Below are 24,486 nucleotides of genomic sequence, written 5' to 3'. Positions count from 1 at the left end.
GCTGTTCTCTCCGAGGAGCACACGTGGGGGAAGCCAGGCCTAGCAAGAGGGGGTGTTCCCCAGGCTGCGAATTACAGCATTCCTTTCGCTTGAGGCATCTGAGCCCAAGGAGCTGCAGTCTCCCCTCGGGACTATGACAAAACTACAGGCGGGAAGGGCCCAACAAAAACAGACCATTCTACACATATGTCCCTGTACAAAAGAAACTCCTTCCTTTTTAAGTTCTTTGCAAGAACTGAAGCTCAACCACCACCCATCTCCAGTCAAACATCCCAAAGACAGTGATCTGATAGGATGTGTTTATATTTACATGGTACAGTTTAAAGCAATGGCTACATTGGTCATACATATTAGAAACCATAAAAAAGAGTTAAGAACTAAAATGTACATCATACACTTGTATATATAATTTTTACACAGAGGTAAAAATGCTTATTATAAAAAAATCAATACAACATGGTTTTTAGTATACAGGTAAAGAATGAATTATGCTTCAGGCACTTTAATTTGTTAATGTGAGCAAATAGCTTGGGGTTAGGGGGAAGCTTCCAAACAAAAATCTTTTGGTTAATATTTTGTTACCACAGATACAAAAATAAAATCTGAATAATTTCTCTCAAATGATTGACGTCAGTATGGTAAAGCTGACTGGGAAAATACTACACACTGTTCAGCTGCAGTGTGGCGATTAAAGATGTATTTACATGAATGTCCCCATGTCTGTCCTTGTGCCCTTAACCGCTTGCTTCACAAACGAAAAAGTATACGTGGACTAAGATTCACTAGCATAACTCTTAAAAGGGGTGGAAAAGGGCAAGGGATAAAGGAAGATAGAAACAAAGAATGACTAAATAAAGATGACAAAATGTGGCTTGGAAATGTATATTCTTATTGAAATAAATAGGGGCACTTGAACTGAGATCTAACAAAACATACATTAGTGTTGTGCTTTATAGAGAGGAGACCTTAAGTAAGAACCTGAGGAGATATCTCAGGGAGGGATGGGGGTGGGTGGAGATGGTTTCTCAACAACTTTTGGAGGCTGGCTGAATGTTGTCTACCAGATGTTTTCCAGACACAGAAGAGGTTCTTTTTTGTTCTATCAATCCAGATTGATGGCTCTCTGCTCCGTTTCCAAACCAGAAGGCTCAAACCAGTAACGCCAACAAAAGAAAACGTCTGCCAACTAACTCATAAGCACACTGGGTATTTACACTGATGATCTGACCAAAGAACTGTCACGGGCTCTCAGATGAGGGAAAACATTCTCTCAATGGTGAGCGTGGCTAGCACTTTCCCAATATGATTGGCAGACTAGAAAAAAGTCCCTTTCCTTGAAGAGGGATGGCCTGTGTGCAATAAAGAAGGGATTGGGGCAGGGAGGACAGGGGGGGCCAGGCCATGTCCTCAGCTGGCAATTACTACAAAGATCATGGCAGGAAGAGCAGCCAGCACCGGCAAGCCTGCGCCTGCGGGCTCCACAAGGCTCTGATTGTTCTAAGCCAGGTACAGGTAACTCACTCTTCATTTCTCGTTTCTTCAGTAAGATTTGGCTATTCTTTGCAGTACATTAGAAAAATATTCTTTCCAGCTAATGAGAAGCCTCCTACATGGCAAGGCAACAGGTAGAGTTAGTTGGCTGACCTAACCATCTGTGCACCCGATGTGGCAAATCTGGGTTTGAAGTTGCGGCAGAAAGACACTTAGGCATTTGGAAGGGTTTTTACATATGGCCTTGTTTTTCCCTAAGTATGAAAGATTTGGTGATGTGAAATTGAATAAAAAATAAAACCCAAAGAGCCACAAATAGAATGCAACCCACCATTTCTTCAGGTTTATGACAATTAAAACTACATTCCTCCCCCTTAATATAAAATAGACATGGTTGTGGGGTGGGGGTGCCTCTATAGTTTTATTTGCCACAACTTAGTGTTTCTCAGGTGGAACCTATTTGCAGAACACTGGTTTTTGTTTGCATGGACTTTTAGGCTTGCAAAACAATGAGCAAAATTTCTTACTTCATTAGTGTTTTATCCTAATGTGACATTTTTTGAAGTGGTGGCAAAACAATTTAAAAGTTCCATTTTAGGGGTAATTAGGGAGGCTCAAAGAAAACTTAAATCCCCTTTCTATATCTGGTCCAAGAGGATACAATGCAGTTTAAGGAATTTTCCTGATTCTCACCAGTTAATCTAAAGTTAAGGCTCTATTCTCAGTCATTTTCCAGGTGAATATTTTGCGTCACTGAATAATTCTGACAGAATTTCCGAGGGGCAGAAAATGATGGTCTGAAGACAAAAACTGCAGCTTACACGGAAAATTTGGCTTTAGAAAAGTTAAAGCGATATTGTTTTGTGGTACAAATTTGTTAACTAGCTCACCTACTATACATAATAACTGACTGCAGGTTAAAATACTTCCGGTAGGGTTTCATCATTCTGACATTACATTTCTGCAGGAACTGATGCTTGGTAGGAACAGGCAAGCTGAACCAAGAGAAAGAGTCTTGTGAATGCTCTTTGAAAACTCAACTACAAAAACCCACCCAAACTTAGCAGTTCTGACTGCAGACTCCTTTGAACTAGAAGAGGCAGGGAAGAAAGACGGAAATAAACACATGTATAAGACATTTAGCTTGATTACAGATTGTTATTAATACACAAAAGTCTATGCCAAAGGTTCCTTTCCTTAGAACACTGTGTGTGTGAGTGTGTGTGTGTGTGTGGTTGATGCACGTGGATGACTGGGGTGGAGTGGAGAGTCCACCACGCAGCTTCCCCAGGCTGGAACGGTGCCTCAAGCTACCAGGGAGCTGGGAGGCTTCTTGCTTTCCTTGCTCCTTTGAGTGAAAGGGAGCAGGGGTGAAGGCTAGAGAAGGTAAGAGACAAGTTCCCTTGTGGTTATGGGTGAGGAGGAAGGAAGGGAAACTGAGTCACACGGCCGCTTTGTGCTTTCCTCCACAGCACCTGCACATCACGCCGCAGTGGTAGCAGGCCCGAAGCGGCAGGTAACAGCACATACAGGGGGCCAAGAAAGACAAGGCGATAAGCGCCATCCACCGGAGGCAAAACTTCTCGTCGCTGGTATCGCACGAGCAGGGGTCTGTATAGTCTCCCTCGGGGTCCGACATACAGTGATAGAGCATGCTGTCCGCACACCACATACAGCTCACGCGACGGATGCAAGTTCTCACGGAGTCGGGGGCGTCCTGACAGTGGCCCCTCCGGTTTTCCTCGTGGTTGAACATGTCCCTGCAATAGACGCACCGCGAGCGCTCTCCGTCCTCCTTCCGCCGCCGGGACTTGCCCCGGGAGGGCTGAGTCTTGATCACGCTGCCCCCGCGGCCTTTGGGGTCCTCGCCGAGGCCAAAGTCGGAGGAGTCCAGGTAGGGGTAGTTGTAGTCGTGCTTGGGAACCTCGCCCTTGGCGAAGCGCACGTACGAGTCAGCGTCCTCCGAGGGGTCGAGGTACTTGCCCCGCACGGGCGCGTGCCGGTAATCCTCATAACCCGTCATCCAGATCTTCTCCCTGGGGTTGATGCGCACGATCTCCTCGTCGTCGTCCGGGAAGCTCACCTGGCGGTAGGGCCTTGGCATGGGCTGCCCCAGGAAAAAGGAGTCATTAAACAGGGACCGAAAACACACCCACTCCCTCCCTGATTCTCCAAGACTGGAATGCGCCTTTCACCTTGACAAAGGTATTCCTTGAAGAAATTTATCCATCTTAGAATTACTTAACATTTGTAGGTCAAAGATGTATTTCAAAATTGTGAGGCTCAATCCATTACTGTATTAGGAAATCAACGCAGTTGGGTCAAGACCAGCACCCCCCCCCCTTTAATTGACATAGAAATGTGCACATATCATAAGAGGACAGCTTGACTTGATGATTTTCACAAGCTGAACACACCCAGATCAAGAGGTAGAACACAACCTGCTTCCTCAGAACACGCACACATCCAACAGCTTATGATGAGTGTCACCTGCTCTTGTGCAGCACAGTCTCTTTTGTAGGACTGGTTTCTTCTTTAAAAATGAAATTGTTGATTGTGGTGATGATTGCACAACTATGTGATGACACTGTGAGCCACTGATGGTATACTTTGGATGGACTGTATGGTGTGTGAACATATCTCAATAAAATTGCATTAAAGGAAAAAAATGAAATTGACTAAAATACTGGAGTGCACTGCATATTATAAGGAAAAATACTATTCTGTGAAACTTCATAATCTAGGTGTGTACCATAGGTGTGTATTGGGTCACAATGTAAAACGCATTTCTCACTGTGAATCACATTTGAAAAAGCTAAAGAGGACATTAGGAAATGTTTGGCTCAGAGCACCCTGCCATCTAGTTGCGAAGATGGGACACGGCTGTGAGGACACAGGTGGACTACCCAGGTTCAGATCCTGTGGTAGAAGAGTCATCTCTACAGTTAGTCCTGAAATCGGTTACAAAGTGCCTTGTCCATAGCAGCAGGTGATGAATAAATATTTATTGAATAAGTGCATGTAAGCCTGCCTTGCACGGAGCACCTCACTGGTAGCAGAGAATTGGATTTACCACCTCCAAAGCTCTTTGGGCATGAAAAGAGCAAGGTGCTGACTTAACCAATAAAAACGAGAGGAAAAAAAAAAAAAAAAGAAAAAAGAAAAGAAATAATGGAAAGGTATTGATCCTGATTCTAGAATTTACCAGCAAGTTGCTAAGGCTCAGTTTCTTTGTCTACAGAACTGCAAAGGACTACTGTGAGAATATAAAGTAATAATCTTTGTAGTGCATGGGCACAGAGCCTGACACACAGATTCACCTGATACCTGCTGCCATTATTGTTATTATAACACTGTTATAGAATTTATGACATGGTAATTAGATTTATGTGTCACGTCCCTCCAGACTGTGAGCTCCTTAAGGGCAGGGGCCCCATCTGACCCACTTTGCCCTTATTTCTCGAAATCAGAGCTTCCCAAACTTTGGAAAATCACAATCCAGTAGGATTTCAAAGCAAATCTTGGGAGCTAACATGGGTTTTGCCAATTGTTTTATTTTGTAAAGCAAGGAGAATCAAAGGATCAGCTCCCACCTACTGCTACCACAATGTGATTTTAAAAAAGAACATCTTAATACCAAAATATTAGGAAGCATATAAAATAATTGTTAAAAAGGCAAATAAATCTGGCTTTATGTTTAAAAAAAAAAACAAAACAAAAACCTGCACTATCCTGTACTCCTTTTTCTCATTTCAAAGCAGACTGGTGTACTCATCACCTCTCGTGGGCACCAGTTTATATCCCACTGTTTGGGAACCTGCTCGCAGAGCAGCCACTCGGTAAATATTTGTCGAGTTACTGAATTCCAGACTCCAGCTCCAGCTCTGTGAGCAGGACTGGGCCTGCAGCCTGGTGCCAGGGGCTTGAGCCAAGTGAGCTGCATTCTTCAGTCCTGATCATGGGCTCTGTGTGTCCACACAGAAGCCTTGTGAGCAGAGGAACGTGGAGGCAGCATGGCACCTGGGTAAGGACAGACCTGGATCTGAATGTTGATCCACCAGGGACTCCACTTCTCAAAATCTCATCTATAAACTGGAGATGCAGAGTCCTTGCCTTACGGGGCAATTTGTGCACCCTGAGAGCTGGGAGGAGCGTGGCTGCTGCTCACCTGTTCGAGGTGATAGTGGTCCGTGAGGTACGGGTCGTGGAGGTGGTCCACGGTGTAAATCCTCCGGTGCTCACAGGATGTGGGAGAGGAGATTGTCCGAGCAGGTTGTTCCCTCTTCTGAGAGGAATTAGAAGAGCTGTCTGTAGCTGTCTGTTTGGAGGGAGGCAACTAAGAGTTAATTTAAAAATAAAACAACAACAAAAAAAACAGAACAAAAAACCCACACACCAAACCCTAACAAGCAATATTCAAATACTGTCTATTCCCCAGTTGTGGCACGCTGCTGGCCTTCCCAAAATCCTGAGTTTATCCTGGCAGAGGAAAGCAAGAGACCCCTGAAGGGCTAGATTGTCCAAACATGATGTGGCTGGCTCAAAAGACAGAGAGAGTCAGCCACCAGACCCTGGTTCAGTTGGATTTGTTTTCTAAAAGGTGGGAGAGCAGCTACTGGGCTTTGCAGAAGGTTTAGTATTCCAGGGCCTCCCACTGGGGTGCTCCAGATTTTCCAAGAATGGTCACCTCGCTTGGGCCTTAGTTGTGAAGTATCTGGCAAGTAGGGAAGACACAAACAGGCAAAAATAAAACCCAAATGTTTATATGTGGGGCTAAACCCCGCCTGGGCATCTCTGAGATAGGAATGCCTCTCGGGTACTGTGGGCACTGGCTTTCCAGGAAGAAATTTTGTAATCTTTAGGGTTGGAGGCAAACCTTGGAGGTCACTTTAAACTAGAAGTGAGATGGATGGTTGCAGAAGCCCTACATGCAGAGGGACAAAGGCACCACCTGTGGCTGGTGGATGCCAAGGCATTTTTCTCAGCAAAGGCTGGAGCCTCCAGGACTGTATTTGGAAGATCAGGTATCAGTATGGACTGGGGCTGAGGGCAGAGCGCATGCAAATCCCATGGGCACACATGGCCCTACCTGCCACCCAACAGATCACAGGGCTTCATCTTCCCATCTGAGACCCTCGGAGCAGGCAGGGGCGCCTAGGGATGGTCATTCTCACAAACCCCTGGCCCCAAGGGCCACACACTCATTAAGGGCTGTGTTAAAAGCTGCTAGCAACCACCTTTAAAACCAGGGCCCTCAGAATCCCTACCTCCACCTTCTGCTGCCTTGGAGGGATAGATCTTCAGACACAGACACAGACACAGACACAGACAGACACACACACACACACACACACCAGATGAAAAGAAAAGATTTTTCTTGATATCTAGCATATATATATTTCTAGCAAGTACACAGGCACTCATCCTCGGCTGCTGCTTCTCACTCTTATGTTCCCTTTGTCTTACTTGATTATTTATCTCTTTTTATTTTATGTGTTTTCATTAGCTGCCCTTCAATCCTCTTGGGGGCAAGGAAGGGTTAAAAAGAAATAGCTCTTTTTATCCTCATCTCCATTTATAAAAAATAATAAATGCTCAGGAAAATGGGACTTCAAGAAAGCAGGAAAAAGAGAAAACACCTGTATTTTCATTATGTAATGTTTGAAACGTGGTATGTGACCACCTGTAGAGGACATGTGCTTTGTGCATGCAGCATCCCTTTGGGCGACTGGCCCACTTGGCTTTTTCTCTAATTGTGCTTGGTCCATGTGATGCGGGGCTGACACCTGTTTCTGATCCCCCAATTCAGAGTGACCAATTCAGATATGGTCCTCTCTGAGCTGATACAGAGGGATTTTTGACAGAGAGGTCAGAGATGCTATTTCCATCTCTGAAATCAAGATTGAAGGGTGAGGTAAGCCTGGAATCCTGGTGAGGGTGCAGGGAAAGAACCTATCTGAGAATGAACTGAAGAAGAACCCAGAGAGGAGGACCCCTACAGGCATCACCTGAGCTACTGGAGTCAATCAAGACTGGTTCAGATACACCCTAGGATGTTCCAACGATGTGAGGCAATTCCCTTGTGTAATTTTTTTTAGCCCGAATGGATTGGGTTTGTCACTTGGATGCACTTTTCTTTATTCCTGATTCCTTCTCTTTGGCAGAAGTTCCCCCATGTAACACCCCTGACCTCTCTCTGGCCCCTCACTTATTCCTCCACACAGCGGGTGGGAGATTTGAGTGGAACTGGTTGTGCAGCTTGCCACCTCCCTCTTCTTCCTCTTGGGAGCCCCCCCTCCCACTGGAAAACAATAGGTGCTGTCAATCATTCTACTGACCGTGTGGTCCGCTGGAGGTCCAGGGCCCGCCCCGTGGTCAGGGGGCTACAGAGAGCCAGCGCCTCTCTGCCTGGGTGGGCAGGTCTGTTTAACCCTGGGGTTCAGTCCTGGGATGCTCATTTCTTACAGATGTAAACTAGGACAGGCCTCATTATTAATACAGGGTAACAAAGGGGGAGCTGCCTTACTTTTTGGTCTTTTTTTCTCAATTCGTTCAGAACTCAGGAAAGGGTGCCATTTAATGGATCAAATTCCAGTAGCTTATGAGACCAAATGGGTACACAAGAATATACTTTCTTCCAAACTCCTGCCTGTCTTCCAGCTCTCACACCCCACCCCACCCTTTCCTTGTGTCTTGGAAGGGACAGTACGTGCTGTGTGAGCACCAGGCCCTGAGGTAGGAGTGGCCATGACTCCTCACCACAACCCAACAGGTGAAATATCTTTTGTCACACTCAGGGAAACTGAGCCTATGAGGGATGTGGTATCTTGCCTATTGTCACCCATGGTCAATGGCAGAATCAGATCAAGATGCAAGCCCCCTGATGGTAAAGCATGGTGGGATTTCTAATACACCACATTTGTGCCTCTCAAACAGGTGAACCCAATTCTAATTCCTACTCTGAGAAGTGTTCTATTGAGACTAACACAAGTAAGAGGGTGCAACCTGCCTTATACACACTCAGGAGATAAGGGGATGACGTCTCAATACAAAGGTTTCTGAAGATCTCAATAAATACCTTCTGAATGAGTCAACAGGGGCCCTTCAGTGTGATTCACAAGTCAAGAGTTCGATTCTTACCCAACATCCACATCATAGTTATCTCTCGTTGGGTGAGAAGTGACCCCTGTATCGAATATTGTAAAATGCACTGAGCATTCAGTTCCGAGAATCCCACTTAGTATATTACACCATTACCGCTCCGTTAGTCACCAGTTCACCCAATCCACCATATTTTCTGTGACCAGGTTAACAATGTCATTCTGAGAAATAAGGCATATCAAGTTGTTCCTAGCATTCCTTAGCCAATTCGAACACCACCTTCTGAGGCACTCAACTCACCTCCCCAGCCCGGGACAGCCTTCTCCCACTAGAGCCAAGTGCAAAGCTCCCCTCCCCAGACATTTGTCAGAGGATGTGAGACCCAGAATGGACTTTCTATCTCCTAATCTAATGACTAATTTGTGCAAAGGAGCAAGAAGGCCCAGAAAGCCCTGAGAGGCCTGTCCCGGTTCACCACCTCCCCAGGGTGGAGCTGAGCGTGGTCAGAGCCGAGGCCAGCCCGCAGCCTTCCCTGCCCGCACTGCTCAGTGTTTGTCTGAGCTCAGGGGAGCAGTGTGTGTAAGGGAGGCTCCCTTGGAAGCGGAGGCTTATTTCAGATCTATACTATCATACAGATCTTTCAAAGTGGTGAGTGTGACCTACAAACTAAAGGAAAGTACTATTGAGTGTGTCCAAGAAAGATAAGGGAAAAAAATGTCTTCTTTTATCCATGTTCATGAACCTCTGAACCACTTCTCCTGTAACCCTGGCTTGCTGGCTTGTGTTTTCCACACAAAGCCAGAGAAAAGCAGCGCACCCAAGGTATGCACATGCACAGATACGCAAACAAAATTCTTATAGACCTCTCTGTTATTTCTGTGCACAATCTAGCACAGTTAGGTTAGGAATTAGGAACTAACCTACTAACTCCCAATCTGACAGCTTCACCTTCAACTCTGAAATGACTGCAACCACAGGCCCTCCAGCAGGCTTTTAGGCTCTCCTTGCCTTTTGGTGGGTGCCTGTGGCCTGTGACAGCTTTGAATTCATGCCGTGAAGTGGGGGTCCTCTGAGAACAGTACCAAGGCTTGACCACTCTGTGCTCTGGACCTCAGCTCGTAAGAGGCTTCAGCAAGAGCCCCCCAGCGTCCTGAGAGCGGAAGCAGCACCAGCCTTTAACACCACCCACTGGGGATGGTGAGGCCAGGCACTGCCGGCTCGGAGGAGCTCCTGTGCCACCCCGACACAGCCAGCACGACCACTGCCACCCGCGAATGTATCCTCTGGAAAAATCCTGCCTCTGGGTTTGACTCTGACTCAGTGCCAATAACCAGTATAAAGAGAAGTCGGATTAAGAGATAAGCAACTTAATAGGAGGCACTGAACAACAGAAATGCAGTGAGGTTTTATAATGCTAAATAGCAGGGTCTCCTGTCAGGCGGCCTAGATTTGAATCACTGTGCTGTGAATTATAAACTGGATGATTTGGGCTAAATTAACCTCCAACTTCTTTTTTTTTTTTTTGTCTTACTGATTTTTTTGCCATGGACTCCAGCATGACATGGAAAAGCAGATGTGATACAGGACATGCTTGTCTTAAACCTGGCTTAAATATTAAATACAATGCTTCTAGGTAACTGGAATGACGTTCCAAAAGTTTCCTCCTGTTCTGGATTGTTAAATTTTCACCAGGGGGTGTTTGGAGGTCACATGATTCAATATGATTACCCAGTCTTTCACCTTTAATTTGTAAGCATTCAATAGTTTTTCCAGTATAAACTATCTGGTATTCCTGGGATATACTCTACTAGTATTTTACTAAATTTGTTTTACTAATATTTGATGGGATCTATTAATAATTATTTGGAGTTTTAAATCAAGATTCAAAAGTGAGTTTGGCCTCTGTTTTTCTCTACTTGAGCTATCCCTGCCCAGCTGTGTATCAGTTATGCTAGTCTTGTGAACTGAGCTAGGCAGCTTTCCATCTTTTTCTATACTTTGGAAAATATCTATACCATGGGGATTTTGTTTCTTAACCACCTGAGTTTGGTCCCTTTTTAAAAGGGTACACCTTTGATTACATCTTCAAATTTTTCTACAGTTACTGTAAAAACTCACATTTTAAAATAAATAACATGCTTTGTGTGGCCTGGCGTCTAAAGCACTCTGAGAGGGCAGTACACAGAGACAAGGCTTTGATAAGGGAGAATGCAGAAAGATCCGGAGAGTGCAAAAAAGGGAAGAGAAGGAGGTGAAAGCCAGAGCCAGAGGATGCTGAGATGAAAGAGTGGGCACTGCAACCTTAAAAAATATGTAAAATAGAGATTTGACTGGTCTGACTAAATTCACTCTGGTAGCAAAGAAATCCTTTCCTCCCCTGAAGGATTTCGGGGTTTAGGCTAGAGCTTTGTGGGGTATGGAGAGGGCTCAGACAAAGAAGGTGCCCATGGACTTGACTGTGCCTAGGGGACATGCCGCATGGCACGGGGAGGGACGCTGGGGACGGAGGGTGGCACTCCAGATGGCGGGAACACCCAGACCAAGGCTCAGTGGAAGGAAAATAGGCTCAAGTTTATAGTGAACATCTGAAAAACTTTAACAGCAAGCTTCAACTGGCTGGACATTGCAATCATATGTTGTACTTTATTTTGAGAATTTAAATGTTACCTATAATTCTCCAACATTTAACAACAAATGAGAAGAAAACCATGGAGTTGTAAAAGTTGACACAGAAGTTTCTTTTAAATTATTGACTTTAATTTAATGATATCTTGACAATAAATCTAAATCTGAAATGTGAAAGATACTAGGTGAGGCTCTGGGCCACGAGGGGCCTCCCTGGGCTCAGGGGCCCCCGAGCGAGTTGTGTCCCCAAGGTCACTGTCACCCAGTTGCTACAGGAAGTGGCTGAAGGGAGCGAGGAGACAGGGAGGTCAATGCCTACTGGGAAACCCATGCTGGCTCCCTCCTACTACAAGGGAACATTTTATAAAATATGATCTCTTATTCTCGGAAGCTTGGCTATTCTTTCCTGTCCTACGGAGGGACCTTGAGTTTACCGGGAAGTTCCTACAGAAGTGTGTGCGTCTGCTCATACGGCCTTGGTCCGGAAATGAGCCTTCTTCAGTTGGCAGGCCAGTCTCTCCAATGAAAGGAAGCTCAGCGGGGAGGGAAAGCACCCCAACCTATTGGCCAGAGCAGCCGAGGTGACAGTTTGCTTAAATTATCCCCTCAGGATGAATCTTGGCTGTAGACCTAGGGTTTCTGGGGACAGTCAGAGTGGGTCTGACTCTGAATTTCAAAGTTGAACAAGTGTTTTGGGGGAAATGTGCATTCCCTGAGTTCCATTCAGTTCAACCAAGTGAGTGCTGACTCCCTGGGTTTTCCTGCTGTATCTTTGCTTTTCCAAAAGGGGGTGGGGGTAGAGAACAAAGGCAGCATGCTGCAGGTGTGGGAGAGGAAAGGTGTGGCTGGAGCAGTTTTTCAGGGAGGACACTTGGAACTAGTCAGGAGTGCCTGGGTCACAGTTACCTGGTGTAGGATGCCTATTGAGCATCCTAGCAAGACTGTAAGAAAGCTGGAAACTGGAAATTTTCTTCTCCCTCTTGAGGATGAAAACAAATGGGACAAATCCCAGCTCCAGAGAAATAAGCAAGCAAATATGACCACTTCGTCATCCCTGTGTCCTCAGGAACACGAGTGTCGTACAAGGCAACACACGACACCAGGAGCCAAGCACCCTCTGAGCAGCCACTGCAGGCTGTCAGCAGGCCAGCAGGATATGAATAAAAGGTATAGAAAATAAAGCCAAGCAACTGAGTAAGGGGGTGGGCCACATCATCTAGGAGTCATGTGGAACTGTGAAGCAAAAGCCAGTACTTTCCAGGAGAGAATTAGAAAACCTTAATTCTGGACCAGAATTGGGTTTCAGTTTCCACACATGTAAAAGCAGGGGTTGCACTGGATGTCCTCCAAGGTCCATTGGAGCTCCAACAATTTTATGTGTAACCCTCCTGCCATCAGAACACACAGGTCAGAGGGGTCTGTCTAAGCCGTTTACTTGGGTGATTCCAGAGCCACAGGATCAATTCAATCTGATTAAAGAGAATTTCTGGCTTGTCTGCAGATGGTGCTGATATTTTGAATTTTTAGGAGTGGCTAACCAGTAGTTATGACCACAATTTGCATTATTTTTGCTGCAGCCTACCACCAAAATAGATTTTAACAGCTGATGCAACTAAAGCCATAGTCTTATCACAAGAGTTTCTCGTTTTATTAAAATATATATATTTATTTATACACACACATGTCAGTGTGTATAAAAATGGGACCACTCCTCAAGCTTAGGCTGTGCAACTAGGCTGACCACATGAAACTCTGGGGATCTTCTGCTTCTCGGAAGACAGTGAACTAGATGGGGGAATGCCTCAGAAGGGCCCCCGCTCAGGTTGTTTGGATGAGCTTTTGTTTCTAACTTTACAGCACAGCAAGACTTTCCCCTCAGTAACTACTCGGACTGACTGATCATGGTCAATCCTCTTTCCTTTAGTGAACAAGAAGCTGTCAGCCCTTTTGTCAACAGGTCTTTGGGAACGGGTGGCTCCAGCTCACCTGTCCTGAGGGCCTACATTGGTTCCAGGTGTCCTCTTTCAAAGAAGCAAGTCGAGCAGGAAACAGGCCAGGCCCATACTCTTTTTTGGCCCTAGCGAGCAGGCAGTTTGGGTCTATGAAGCAGCTGCTGGGGGGGGGAAGGAAAGGGGGATGGCTTTGTCCTAGACTCTAGGACATTATCTTCCTCTGGGGCATCCTTTCATTGTGGAAAAACAACAAAAACAAAATTGCCACACAGTTAAAAAAAAATTTTTAGGTTTCTAAATTTTGAAGTTAAATGAAATTTTGGAAAGAATCTGTTAAACCAGGGGTAGGGACCAGGAAGGCTGAGTTTTAGATAACTCTGAGTATGTATTCTATGTAAATTAGTAAAATAGAAATAATACTCTTTTACTACCAACAGCTTGAAAAGATGAGATGATATATGTGTAAATGAAGAGAGGTATAAGCAGGAGGGTTTAGCAAAATGCCTTTAGGCTTCTTGAATTTAGAGCATTTCAAAGCTTTCCTTTGGATCAGTAGATAGTTAATTGCTTTAATTTGGCCATTGTTTAAAACACTGTTTAAAAAAGATCCCACTCTACTCTTACTTTGTGAGGTGAGTTTTATAATTGCTGTCATAAAGGCACTCCCGGTCCATCACCTAAGGCCGTACACAGCCCACCACATCCAGCCCTGGGTGTCATCTGGCAGCAGCTGTAGGAGGGCACTGCTCCCCGAGTAGGGCTGCCCCTCCCCAAACACTTCCGCTTTTCTTAATAAACCACCACAGAAAAATTTAGTTTTTCTACTAAATTCAATTTTGCAGAAGTAATTTATATTTTCAAAATCATTTTCTCTTTACCTAACTGTACCTGTTAATTTCAGTCCTTTAATTTCAAAGGTAGAGGTAACAGAAAAAATTTCTGATCTGTTGATCTTCAAAAATGAGACTGGAGCTTTCAGGAATGAGCAGGGGAACCTCCTTACTGCCACTAAAGAGATGGCTGAAGTCTTAACTCCAAAGCACTAGCTGAAAAGCCTCCGAGTCTTGGTGACTTTTATTTGCAAAAATGGAAATCTCAATATGTAACTCACTGGGTGGTTTGAGGATTCAATGCAGTAACATATGCAAAAATGCAGGGTATGGTTCCAGAGACAGAAACGGTTTCACACTGTTTCCTTCCGTTCCCTTCCCCGTGGCCAGCAAATGGAGACGCCAAGGAGATATGTTTATCCTGAAAAGATCTTGAGTCCAAACCATCAAAGATCTTGATTAGATCTTCTGCAAACTCAGGGATCACACAAAAAACTCTTAGAAAATTAGAAAATTAATCCATTTCCTATTAAAGATGTACATTTGCCCACAACTTTAGCATTTGTTGGGGATATAGCAGGTGGGAAAATTCACAAGAAAAGGAAAAATGTATGGTATTCTGTACCCCTCAGCTTCCATAAATGAAACATTGATTTTTTTCCATTTAATCAGGAATGAAAACAATCATAACTTGCAAATATTCAAAACTCCATCTAGGACAAAACAAATTGCTTCTTGGTACTTTGGTTTTAACCCTTTGCTCTAGCCATGCTTTGGAAATACCAAGAGTGGATGGGAGGGATCTGAGATGTCACTGGGGACAACTGCCCTGAATAGCAGAAAGCAATAGCATGCAGTTTGCAATAAACAGGATGTCAAAGGTTCAAGCGTAGGGCATGAGGAGGGACTAAGTTTTTCAGTCTGGGCAAAACATGGCTAGAAGCTGATGCTACTGCAAAGGCATGAAAATTTTCTATGTGAATGTGGTCTGCCTACCTGAAGAAGTTAAGATCTGATGAAACACTAAAACATAACCTGAATATCAGCTCTTTTCAACTGGGTTCCATGAAAGAATTAATCCTTACATGAAATGATGTGAATGACTCTTTTCTCAATTCTCCAAAGGATGGTACACAGCCAGTACCAACCTAGATGCACAGGAGAGAAGGTAATTCATTATGCAGGATGGATGCCTGGGCTTAGTTCTCTTGAGGAACATGTATGGAGAGGTGCTGCCCAAATCCAAACTCAAAATACTCTGGGGGTAGTTTAGACACAGAAGGAGGGGAAACAAAAACCTTATATGGGGTAGGCCTTTCTCTGGTTAGGACTCTTTTCAACCTGCTATTTTGGGGACCTCTGGATTGAGCAACACTCACTGCACAGACTCCTAGTCCATCTAAGAAGGGTCCTCATGGGGCACGATTCTCCTATTTATTTTCTTTTTCTCCCCTTTCCAAATTGAGTCCAAGAGAAGCCTAAAATATAACTCTTGTATTTGGTTGTTGTGTAAAAGTAGAAGAGCTGAAATGTCATAAATATAATTATTCAACAGAAGAAGAGCAAAACAAGTTGGGAAACTTGGGAGATGGGGTGGCTGCTGGTCTGCCATGAACTAGCTGCATGATCTTAGGCAAGCCAGCCATGTGATTTTCTGGGGTGCTTTGGCAACTTCGCTTATAAAACTAGGCAAATCCTGCTTTATTTGCCAGAAGGAAGGAGGCTGGGTCAGATGAACTCAAAATCCCTTCCAATACCAAGACGTGTAATTCTAAGGAATTGTTGGCCTTTCTATAGCTATCCCTGCCTCTCAGCAAGTCAAACGTTTTCAGTTAACTCCTTGCAGTTATCCCACCTCCAATGCACCATTATTTTACATGGTAGACAGAATACTTCCTGATGCTAAGCAAAGAAAACAGAGAGAGCCATTGAAGAGGTCCCAGAGCCATAGAACTCGACCTCTGCCAATCTCTTTAAACCCCCTGACAGGGGAAATCGGGGGTCTCTCAATTCCTCTTTTTCCCTTGGTCACCTTTCTCAGAAAACCTCCTCTGATTCTTTCTTCCCTTTTAAAAATCAAAGCAGTTCATGAATATAGTTTAAAAAATCAAATAGCAGTCCCTTGCCCCACCCTTCCTTACCTCAGCTTCTTACTCCCCAGAGAAATTCACTTTTAAATCTTGCAGCTCTTTCTTTTGGTATTTCTATTTCTTACATGACATGCTTTTAATACTATTTCTTGATTTCAGGTTTAGATATTATTTAAGGACTTATTATGGACGATGAAGAGTTAGCTATATCTTTCTATAAAGCAAGTATTTTCTTAATCCCCTGGGTTTTGAGCTGGAATCCAGCCACACATCACCACGACGGCTGAGGCACTGACACCTGACCACAGATTCTAGATTAGCCTTCTCTAGAAGTATGTCTCATTTCAGCTGCATTCTCCCAAGATCATATTAAGATTATCTTTGTCTATCTATGAAGATGCTAATAACGTTTAAAAGTGGTTTTAGAATTCTACAGTGATAAATAAAAAAACAGGTTTTAATGGATCAAAACCTACAAAACAGGAATCTGGCAAATTGTTGACTAAATGACCACAAAACCCAGAGCCTCTCCAGATGTATATGACCCATTTCCTCTACGCCCATCCCCACCTACAATCACTCCTTCCTTGCAGGCTCCAAACCCTCTCCCTCAAAGCCCTCAGCTAAAGGACTCTAGAAGGAAGTCAGCCCTAAGTTGGGGGAGCAAACCAATTCAGCTTATCCATGGAGTGAAACTATTCATAGCTCAAGTTTACATGGGTCTCCTCTGTAGACACACAAGCCAAAAGCACAACAGAGGGAACAGACTTAAGGCCCCCTAAGTCTCACCAGCTCTGAAGTGAAAGAAAGGAAAAGCTGTTGATACAAGAGTGCACCTTTTTTTGTTGGTGGTGTTGCTTTATACTCTTTGCATTATTCAGCTTACAAGTGTGTACCAAATAGCTCAGATGTTGAATGCTCCCATACATCTCTATTTAATGCTGGCTACACCTAAGTATTTTTCCGCAACTGGATTAATCATTATAACTGAAACTTACCATGGAGTAGAAAGGACAGTGAAGGGGGACCTCCTGCAATGGAGAAAAGTGAAGAGAGGGCCAGAAGAAGCTTGAGCAGTCAAAAGCTTACAGTGACACTGCTGGAAGTTCAGATCCTTTCTGTAGAAACCATAGCTAGAAAAATTTGACACGAGCCTACTGAGAAGCCCTCAAAATGAGCCATCTTTAAATGGTTCCCTGGATTAACAATAAAGCGAATGAATAAAATACAAAAACCTTTGATTGTTACATACCATATCTGGAGTTCAGATCACACATTTATTGTGCACCTAGAGAGCAAAGCTCCCTAGGGTGGTAAAGACTACACTGATGAAAAGCCTACCTATAATCCAATTAGGTGAAGATCCATTTATTCAGCAAAAAGATATGGAAAAAAAAAGAGGCAGGCTTTTAAGGGGCAAAGGAGATGGGAAATAAAAGTGCTATGGAATTTTAAAGGAGAGAGGACAATCATAATTGGTTGAAAGAAAAATATCAGGAAACATGCATGGAATAAACAACCCTCCCCCAAAACTCAGAAAATCAGGCCACTAATAGGGAGTCTCTGGCAGTGGCCCTGGCAGGAAAGAAGACATGCAGCAGACTGGTGGCCAGGAAGAGGACAGGAGAGTCATGGACAGACTGCAGAGAAAAGTGTGTTGGCAACTGTCAAGAACAAATGGGCAGGGTGTTATGCGTGCAAGTGCATGCACATGTGTGTGTGTATGTGTGTGCATGTACAGTAAACAGGATGATATTTTTACTCTGAGGGACCCTAGAAGTCAGGAGGACAGGCTGGTTTGGGGGGACAGTGGGTAGCAGAGAAGCCACACCTTGTGGACTAAACACTGCTCCCAGGCGAGCTTTATTCTCCAACATAGAACACCTAAGGAATGTTTAGGCTCTCCTCCATCAATCTATTCCCTACATCGCCCTAAGGGTTTTCCTCCTAGCCCCAAGGAGTCTCTTAAAACACAGGAAAGCCTCTGGCTCCAGCGGCTGAAATGGAAGAGATAGACTCCTAGGTCCTCTAGCCAGAATGCTGAAGTTTTCACCCACAAGCTGTTCTCTTAGAAAATGATCATCATTCTGGTCCATTCTAAGTTGTAAGAGGATCTTATCATCATTTATATCCTTTTTAAAATAAATGACTTCCAAGTCCTAAACAACTGTCTTACCAATAAAACTTCTAGAACAAAAGAAAACTTCGGAAGCTGGAGACTATATAGTATTAAAACAGTTGCTCACTTTCTTGGCTCTAGGTTTCAGTCACCTCATTAACTGTCTTAGGACAGAAAGTTCCATGACAAGGGGGCTCTTTGAATAACAAGGACCTGACCCATAAGTCCCCAAAGACCCTCCCATCTCTAAGTGGGAAATGTTCCCAATAGTCAGTGGCTTGATCACTGGGATTTTTTTTTGGGGGGAGGGGGGGTGCTATTATTAATAAGGCCCTTGTTTATAAACCAATGGAATGAAGGAGATTGAACATGTATAGCAGGGCCTACATGGAATCCAATGAACTAAGCACAACTTCTGCAGGGTGTTTCTGAGTATCTGGAAGCAGCTGGACTGTTTCTAAGCTTCCTATTAGCTCCATGCATTCGGCCTTACCCTAGAACAGCACACTTATCCCCTGTGGATTAGAGGACAAAACCAGGAGGGATTCTGGCTTCCATCACCCCTTCCCTTCTCTCCCTCTCCCCATTCTATAAATCACTTCTGGCAGGTAGCTGGGAAGCAGCTGCGAGTGACAGTTTTGCTCTGGCGCACAGGAAGCCACCTTTTAACCCGCCTGCTGTTGTTTGTCTCTTGAAACGCGACAAAGGAACAGATGTAAGCAACATGCCAACTGTCGAGAGGATCTGCTTGGAGCACTGGGAAGCCTGCTCAGTGCTGTATCGCACCAGCCCCTCCACGGAAGGACAACCGAGTTCACTTCCTCACGCATGCTCTGGGATCCTCACAGCCCACAGGCACTCCTGCTTTAGTCTTCGCCCCTGTGGTGCCCCAGCCTAGAAGTCTCTTCCCCAACCCTGTTCAAATGCCACCGAGGTCCAGCCTGACTCCCATACTCCTCCCTGGACCAAAGACTTAAAACTGTCTGTGCCGGTCTCTAAGCCTTTCTTGGGTCGGTCTCATCTCTGTCCAATCGATCCTATAATCTCTTTGAGGGCTGGAGCCATGGCTTGCACATCTTTGTATCCCCAAAGTAGTGTTTCTCAAATTACTGGTCACAAACCATTTGTGGATTGAGAAACAAGTTTGATGGGCTGCAACCAGTCTTTTAAAATATGAAATAAAACCCAGCTTATAAAAGACATTTTTGGGACTGGATATTAGATGATATCATGGAATTCCTATCAATTTTCTTAGGTATAGTATTGGTGTTGAGATTGTGTAGGAGGATGCCTCATTTCTAAGAAGCATGCTGAAGTATTTAGGGGTGACTTTACTTTCTAATGGATCAGCAATAAAAAATACATGTATCTGTAAGTACACACACATGTGCAGGTACAGCAAATACGGCATACTGTTATAACTGTTGAGTCTAGGTAGGATATACAGGTATTTTCTATATTAATCTTTAAATGTTTATATATGTTTGAGAAGTTTCATAATAAAAAACATGGGAAGAAAATGAAACAGAAGAAAAAAAGTGAGGATGTGGAGCATGAAGTATGGTTTGATTTCAAGTATATGTGTGGAAGTGCATCCTGGATCACAGCATAAATGTATTTCTTACTGTGAGTTAAGGCCAAGAGTTTGAAAATGCTGTCCTACAGTTCCTCCTTGCACCAAGCACCCAGCAGGTACACAATGACTGTTGTTAATTAACTTCAAGAAACACAGGATTTAAATGAAGAAATCATTTTGTCTCCAGTTTACATCCCATTAACTCAAGCTGTGTCAAAATAGCCAGGCCCTTTCCTGCCATCCTACACTTGAGCTTAACTTAGCCTTCAGGCTTTTCTTACCAGATGCTTAATTACTCATTAGGAAGGTTAATTCTGGCTTTCCCCCTAGATGTCAGAGAAGGAGTTTTGGAAACAGAAGACTGCAAGGAAGATGACCAATTGTCACAGTTTGCCTGGGATTGAGAGGTCTCCCAGGACTTAGGACTTCTGGTGCTGAAACTGGGACAGTCTCAGGCAAACCAGGATGGTTGGTCACCCTACACCTGAGCTAAGACTGTGTAAGAACCGTGGACAGACCCTACAGAGCTGACTCTGTTGTGCTGGGTGGCAGATGGTACCACTGCAGATGAAGCAACAAAGCCAAACCCAGAGCATGATGCTTTGACATCAATATGGCAGCACACAAACAGCAACGGCAAATGCCAACTTGCAAACTCCCACGTTCTTGAACAGACCCTCTCTCTGATTATCCATCAGGTAGTCTGGAGAGCAGAGGACAAACAAAACTTACTGTAAAAACGTCATCATCACCAAGCTCAGCTTCATTATGGATGGTGGACGATGATGTCGTTGAGCCTAAAAGGATGAAAATGCAATAAAAAGTGTTTCCAAAGAGGATAAGTCGAATCCAATCATTTAATTAAGTATATTTTAATAAGACCACATTCCATTCCTTTTGAATGTGAATCCCCATCAGAAATAGGTTTATGGAGCCAGGATGCTCTGTAAACATTGCCTACTATCATTCCTAATAAATCCCTCAAACTTCTACACTGGCTTCTAGGGAACAAGCAAACAGAGAGGCCCACTGAGCAAGTGGCCTTGAGCGCCTGCCTGCTTCTCTGTAAGGGTATAAAGACCAGGCCTCTGCCAGAGACCCTGAGGGTCCTGCTGTGCAGTGGGAAAAGCACGGGACTGAGAATTCAACCCATCACGATCTCACTGTGTCAACCAGACTCGGCTTTTTGGGTCTTTTCATTTGCCAATTGGGGGTGGGTGGGGGGTGGGGTTGACTGTTGCCTCCAGTTCTGAAATTCAAATACTGGATTCTAAAACCCAGATGGTGGGAGCCGCTCTCTAACCTGATACCCGGGCTCCTGTCAGAAGACCCAGCTTCTTCTGGAATGAATCAGTCTTTTGGAGTTCAACTTAATTACTTTCTGACACCTTTCTTCATCCTGATAGGCAAATCAGTGTAACTGCACTTGGAAAAGACTAAACAAAAACTTGCATTTGTAGCAGTCACTGCTTGCCCCATTCCTCTCCCACCCCCCACCAATGGCACCAGTAACGTGTAGATCGACCCAGTTGACACTGATAATGGTTCAAAGGAAGAAACATATAAAATTTGCATGTGACAGATAAACTAAAAGAGAAATTGATTCTGTGTCTTCTTTTTTTTCTTGGCTAGGCATTTAAAAATATTTTACTATTACATAAATTGAAATAAAACAGTCCCAAAATACCCTGTGCAATTCCTATTGGTCTCTCAGGATTTTTCCCCTACTATTTGAATCACTCTAATCAATTAATGTTTAAAGGTGAGTTTGACAGAAAACAGCTAAATAGTGTGCACAGAGAAAACAAATTACAAGTAGGAGTTCAAATTTTGTGGATAGCTTCAGCAATCTGCACACTTCTATCAAAAATATAGGAGGTATTTTTTCTCTGAACATTTAAAAACCTATGTTTAATAACAACATTTTAAATATTTGTTTTCTGTCAAACTTAGGATGTGAATACCAACTGATTTTTATTATCTTTTTGGCTATCACATGGTTGCAGTTAGTGGATTCATGTTTTAGCTTGAATTGTCGTACTACTGATTTTGCCACAAAGTGATTTTTCTAAAGATTTCCTTTTCTCTTTTCTGCTAAATCCACAATGAAGAAAAGGACTTAGGAACACTTTTACCTCTTAAACTAACCAAACATACAACCTTTTGTGATTAATTTCCTCAAATTCTGAATTTGGCATTAACTTGCCTTGTTTGACATTTCTTTAGCTACACGGTCCTGACTATGGTACCTTTTACGTGGCAAAACAAACTCTCTGATTTGGTAACTGAATGGGTTGAACTGGAGAATCTGTGAGTTTGCATCTGTGGACTCGAGCCAAGCCCACCATGAGAAGTGACTGCCCAAGGGCCTTCCAGATGTAACCCGGAGCCACTACTCACTCACCAGCAGGCCAAGGCCTAGCCCGAACCAGGATCCAGGGTCCCAGATCCCTTTTCCTTTTCAGTGGGCCTCAGAATACAGGACAGTTGGTAGGCCTGGAACCTCTTGGGACTGCCAGGACACACCGGTTTCAATGGTCAGGGAAGGTGAAATCAGTCAAAAATTCATTCACATGGAGCCCAGAACTGCTCTGCTTGTTTTTTTCAGGGCAGAGTCTAAAAGCAACTGGGATCACTCCTTATTCTGAAATTCATCTCCTTTTTGCCTGCACTATCACTTGTTCTCCTGGGATCCTCACAAAGTTTTGGTGCTTACTGACCTGGGCCCCAACTGCCCTGTAAATAAATGACAAATATATGATGGTACAAATAAAAAGAACTTGGAAAGTTTCCATAGTTCCACTAAGAAAGCAGCAAGAAATTCAATACCTTCTATAAGGTCTTCAATTGCTTTCCTCACTCCCCTGTCAAAGGCTCGAGCATCGGCAGGGCTTTGGAAAGTAAGCCCAAACTTCTTATTATCGACCTTCCAGTGATGAAATGTTGGATTGGCTTTGGTGTAGACCAAGTCCTTTCTCACATAGCATTCCAATACCACCTGAAGGATTGAAACACACAAGCTGTTTACTTGCAAGACAGCCTCGATGATGACTGCTTACAGAAATTAATTAGGAACCATTGCTGGTGGAAATCAACGAGCGCCTCCACTCCCTGCCTTCCCCTATCTGTGACTGCTCCCATCTCAGAAGAAGCATTTGCGTGCCCCTGCTGACTACCCACTTTGTTGACTCATTCATCCTTGGCTTCCTCCCCGCCCCCCACAAACCCGGTGTTGGATGTAGTCCTTTCCCATGTTCTTTACCTCGCCCATTCCCCTCCCTCCTGCCCTTGACTGCAGGGCACTAAACCAAGCTCCAAGTCTTGGATTTCTGGTGATCCAGGCTTAATGTTTCTACACCAATCTCCCCTCTTTCCTAATGAGTATATCCTGTGACCATAATTTCAACAAGCTGAAAAAATTAATTGGCTCTGAAATTTCGGTCACTGATTTCCTCTCCCAACCTCCCCATCTCTGCTCATTCTCTTGACTCCAAATATATGTGGTCATCTTTGCCTCCGCTGATTTCTCTGTCCCCCAGATTATTAATCACCAAACCCATTTCATTTTTCCTTCAACTTCTTTTATATCAGCCCCATTTCAATTGCTACCAATCTGATCTGGGCTCTGTTAACCTTACATCGAGATTATAAGAACAGTCTTCAAAGTTTCTAGCAATCTAGTTTCAGAACTGCTTTTTACTAAGCTACAACTTTGAGTAGGTTTGCTCTAACCTTTAATCTGCTTATCTTTAAAATGGAAGTAACACCACGGTTATCAATGAGAACATCGATATGAACATGTTCTGAAAACACCATAAATGAGGAATTTAAAGTCATACTCATTTCCCAGTATATTTCCACTATAAAATTTTACTCTTTTCTTACAGTTCTTTCTTATCACCTTCATAATTTAGTACTTCATTTCATATTATTCTGTAACAGTTTCATGTGCATTAGTCTTGTTCCCCTAACTAGACTGTAACAGACTAAGACGTCTTATAAAATAATTTCCCCTGTGTCCAGCAGTGCTATTGGTTGACAGAGACAATAGGGTTTAATATTATCAAATAAACAGCATTGCAATCAAGTGAATGTAAATATCACTTTTTATTTCTCAAAAAACCCCAAAATATTTACAATATTTATTCCTATGGTTTCACGATGAATACCATAGTGATTTTGCTAAGTTTTAATAGCCTTGATTTTGTTTTGGCAAAGCTCCACATTTAACACAATGAAATCTTATTAATTTAGACTACTTAAATGGAAGGAATGAAGGCCCGGCCAAATTAGTATAAATCTAAATTAGGGAATTTCTTTAAATGAATATAAATTTCAAGAATACATCTAGCAAACAAATTAAGTGTTGCCAAATAAATGTTCCCTAACTGAATGAATAGATGAGAATAATATTCAAATTGGTATATCAAATAGCTGTCCCAAGCAGTTAACTTTATTACATTGTATTAAAAGAGGACAATAGTTCCCTCACACAATTCTATTTATGATTAAATTCCTTATTATGGCTATTTCCTTCTAAGAATAGTGCAATGATTAAATGTCAGCCCAGCCCCATTCCAAATTGGGGAAATCTAAATAACCAATGCTTTATCTAACAAATGTTATCTATTTTAGAATTTAATAGCCTGAATTCAAAGCCTTAAAATAAACTTTTTTTTTTTTTAACGTAAAAATAAAGACT

General features: G+C 43.5%; 1 protein-coding gene across 1 annotated transcript in view; it reads right to left on the bottom strand.

Moving 5' to 3' along the window:
* Positions 1 to 298: 298 nt before the first annotated feature.
* SPRED2 (sprouty related EVH1 domain containing 2) overlaps positions 299 to 24,486 on the bottom strand; it is a 122,405-nt gene continuing 98,217 nt past the window's right edge. The window contains exons 3-6 of the mRNA XM_037806845.1: positions 22,614 to 22,782; positions 20,517 to 20,581; positions 5,660 to 5,809; positions 299 to 3,598 (exon numbers count right to left, since the gene is read on the bottom strand). Of these exons, the coding sequence (XP_037662773.1) occupies positions 2,933 to 3,598; positions 5,660 to 5,809; positions 20,517 to 20,581; positions 22,614 to 22,782 (1,050 nt within the window). The 3' untranslated portion in view covers positions 299 to 2,932. The remainder of the gene's footprint in view (positions 3,599 to 5,659; positions 5,810 to 20,516; positions 20,582 to 22,613; positions 22,783 to 24,486) is intronic.

The sequence above is a fragment of the Choloepus didactylus genome, chromosome 17, assembly GCF_015220235.1.
Source record: "Choloepus didactylus isolate mChoDid1 chromosome 17, mChoDid1.pri, whole genome shotgun sequence".
NCBI classification, from domain to species: domain Eukaryota; kingdom Metazoa; phylum Chordata; class Mammalia; order Pilosa; family Megalonychidae; genus Choloepus; species Choloepus didactylus.
The sequence above is the reverse complement of the archived record's forward strand: the minus strand, read 5'-3'. Positions and strand labels throughout refer to the sequence as shown.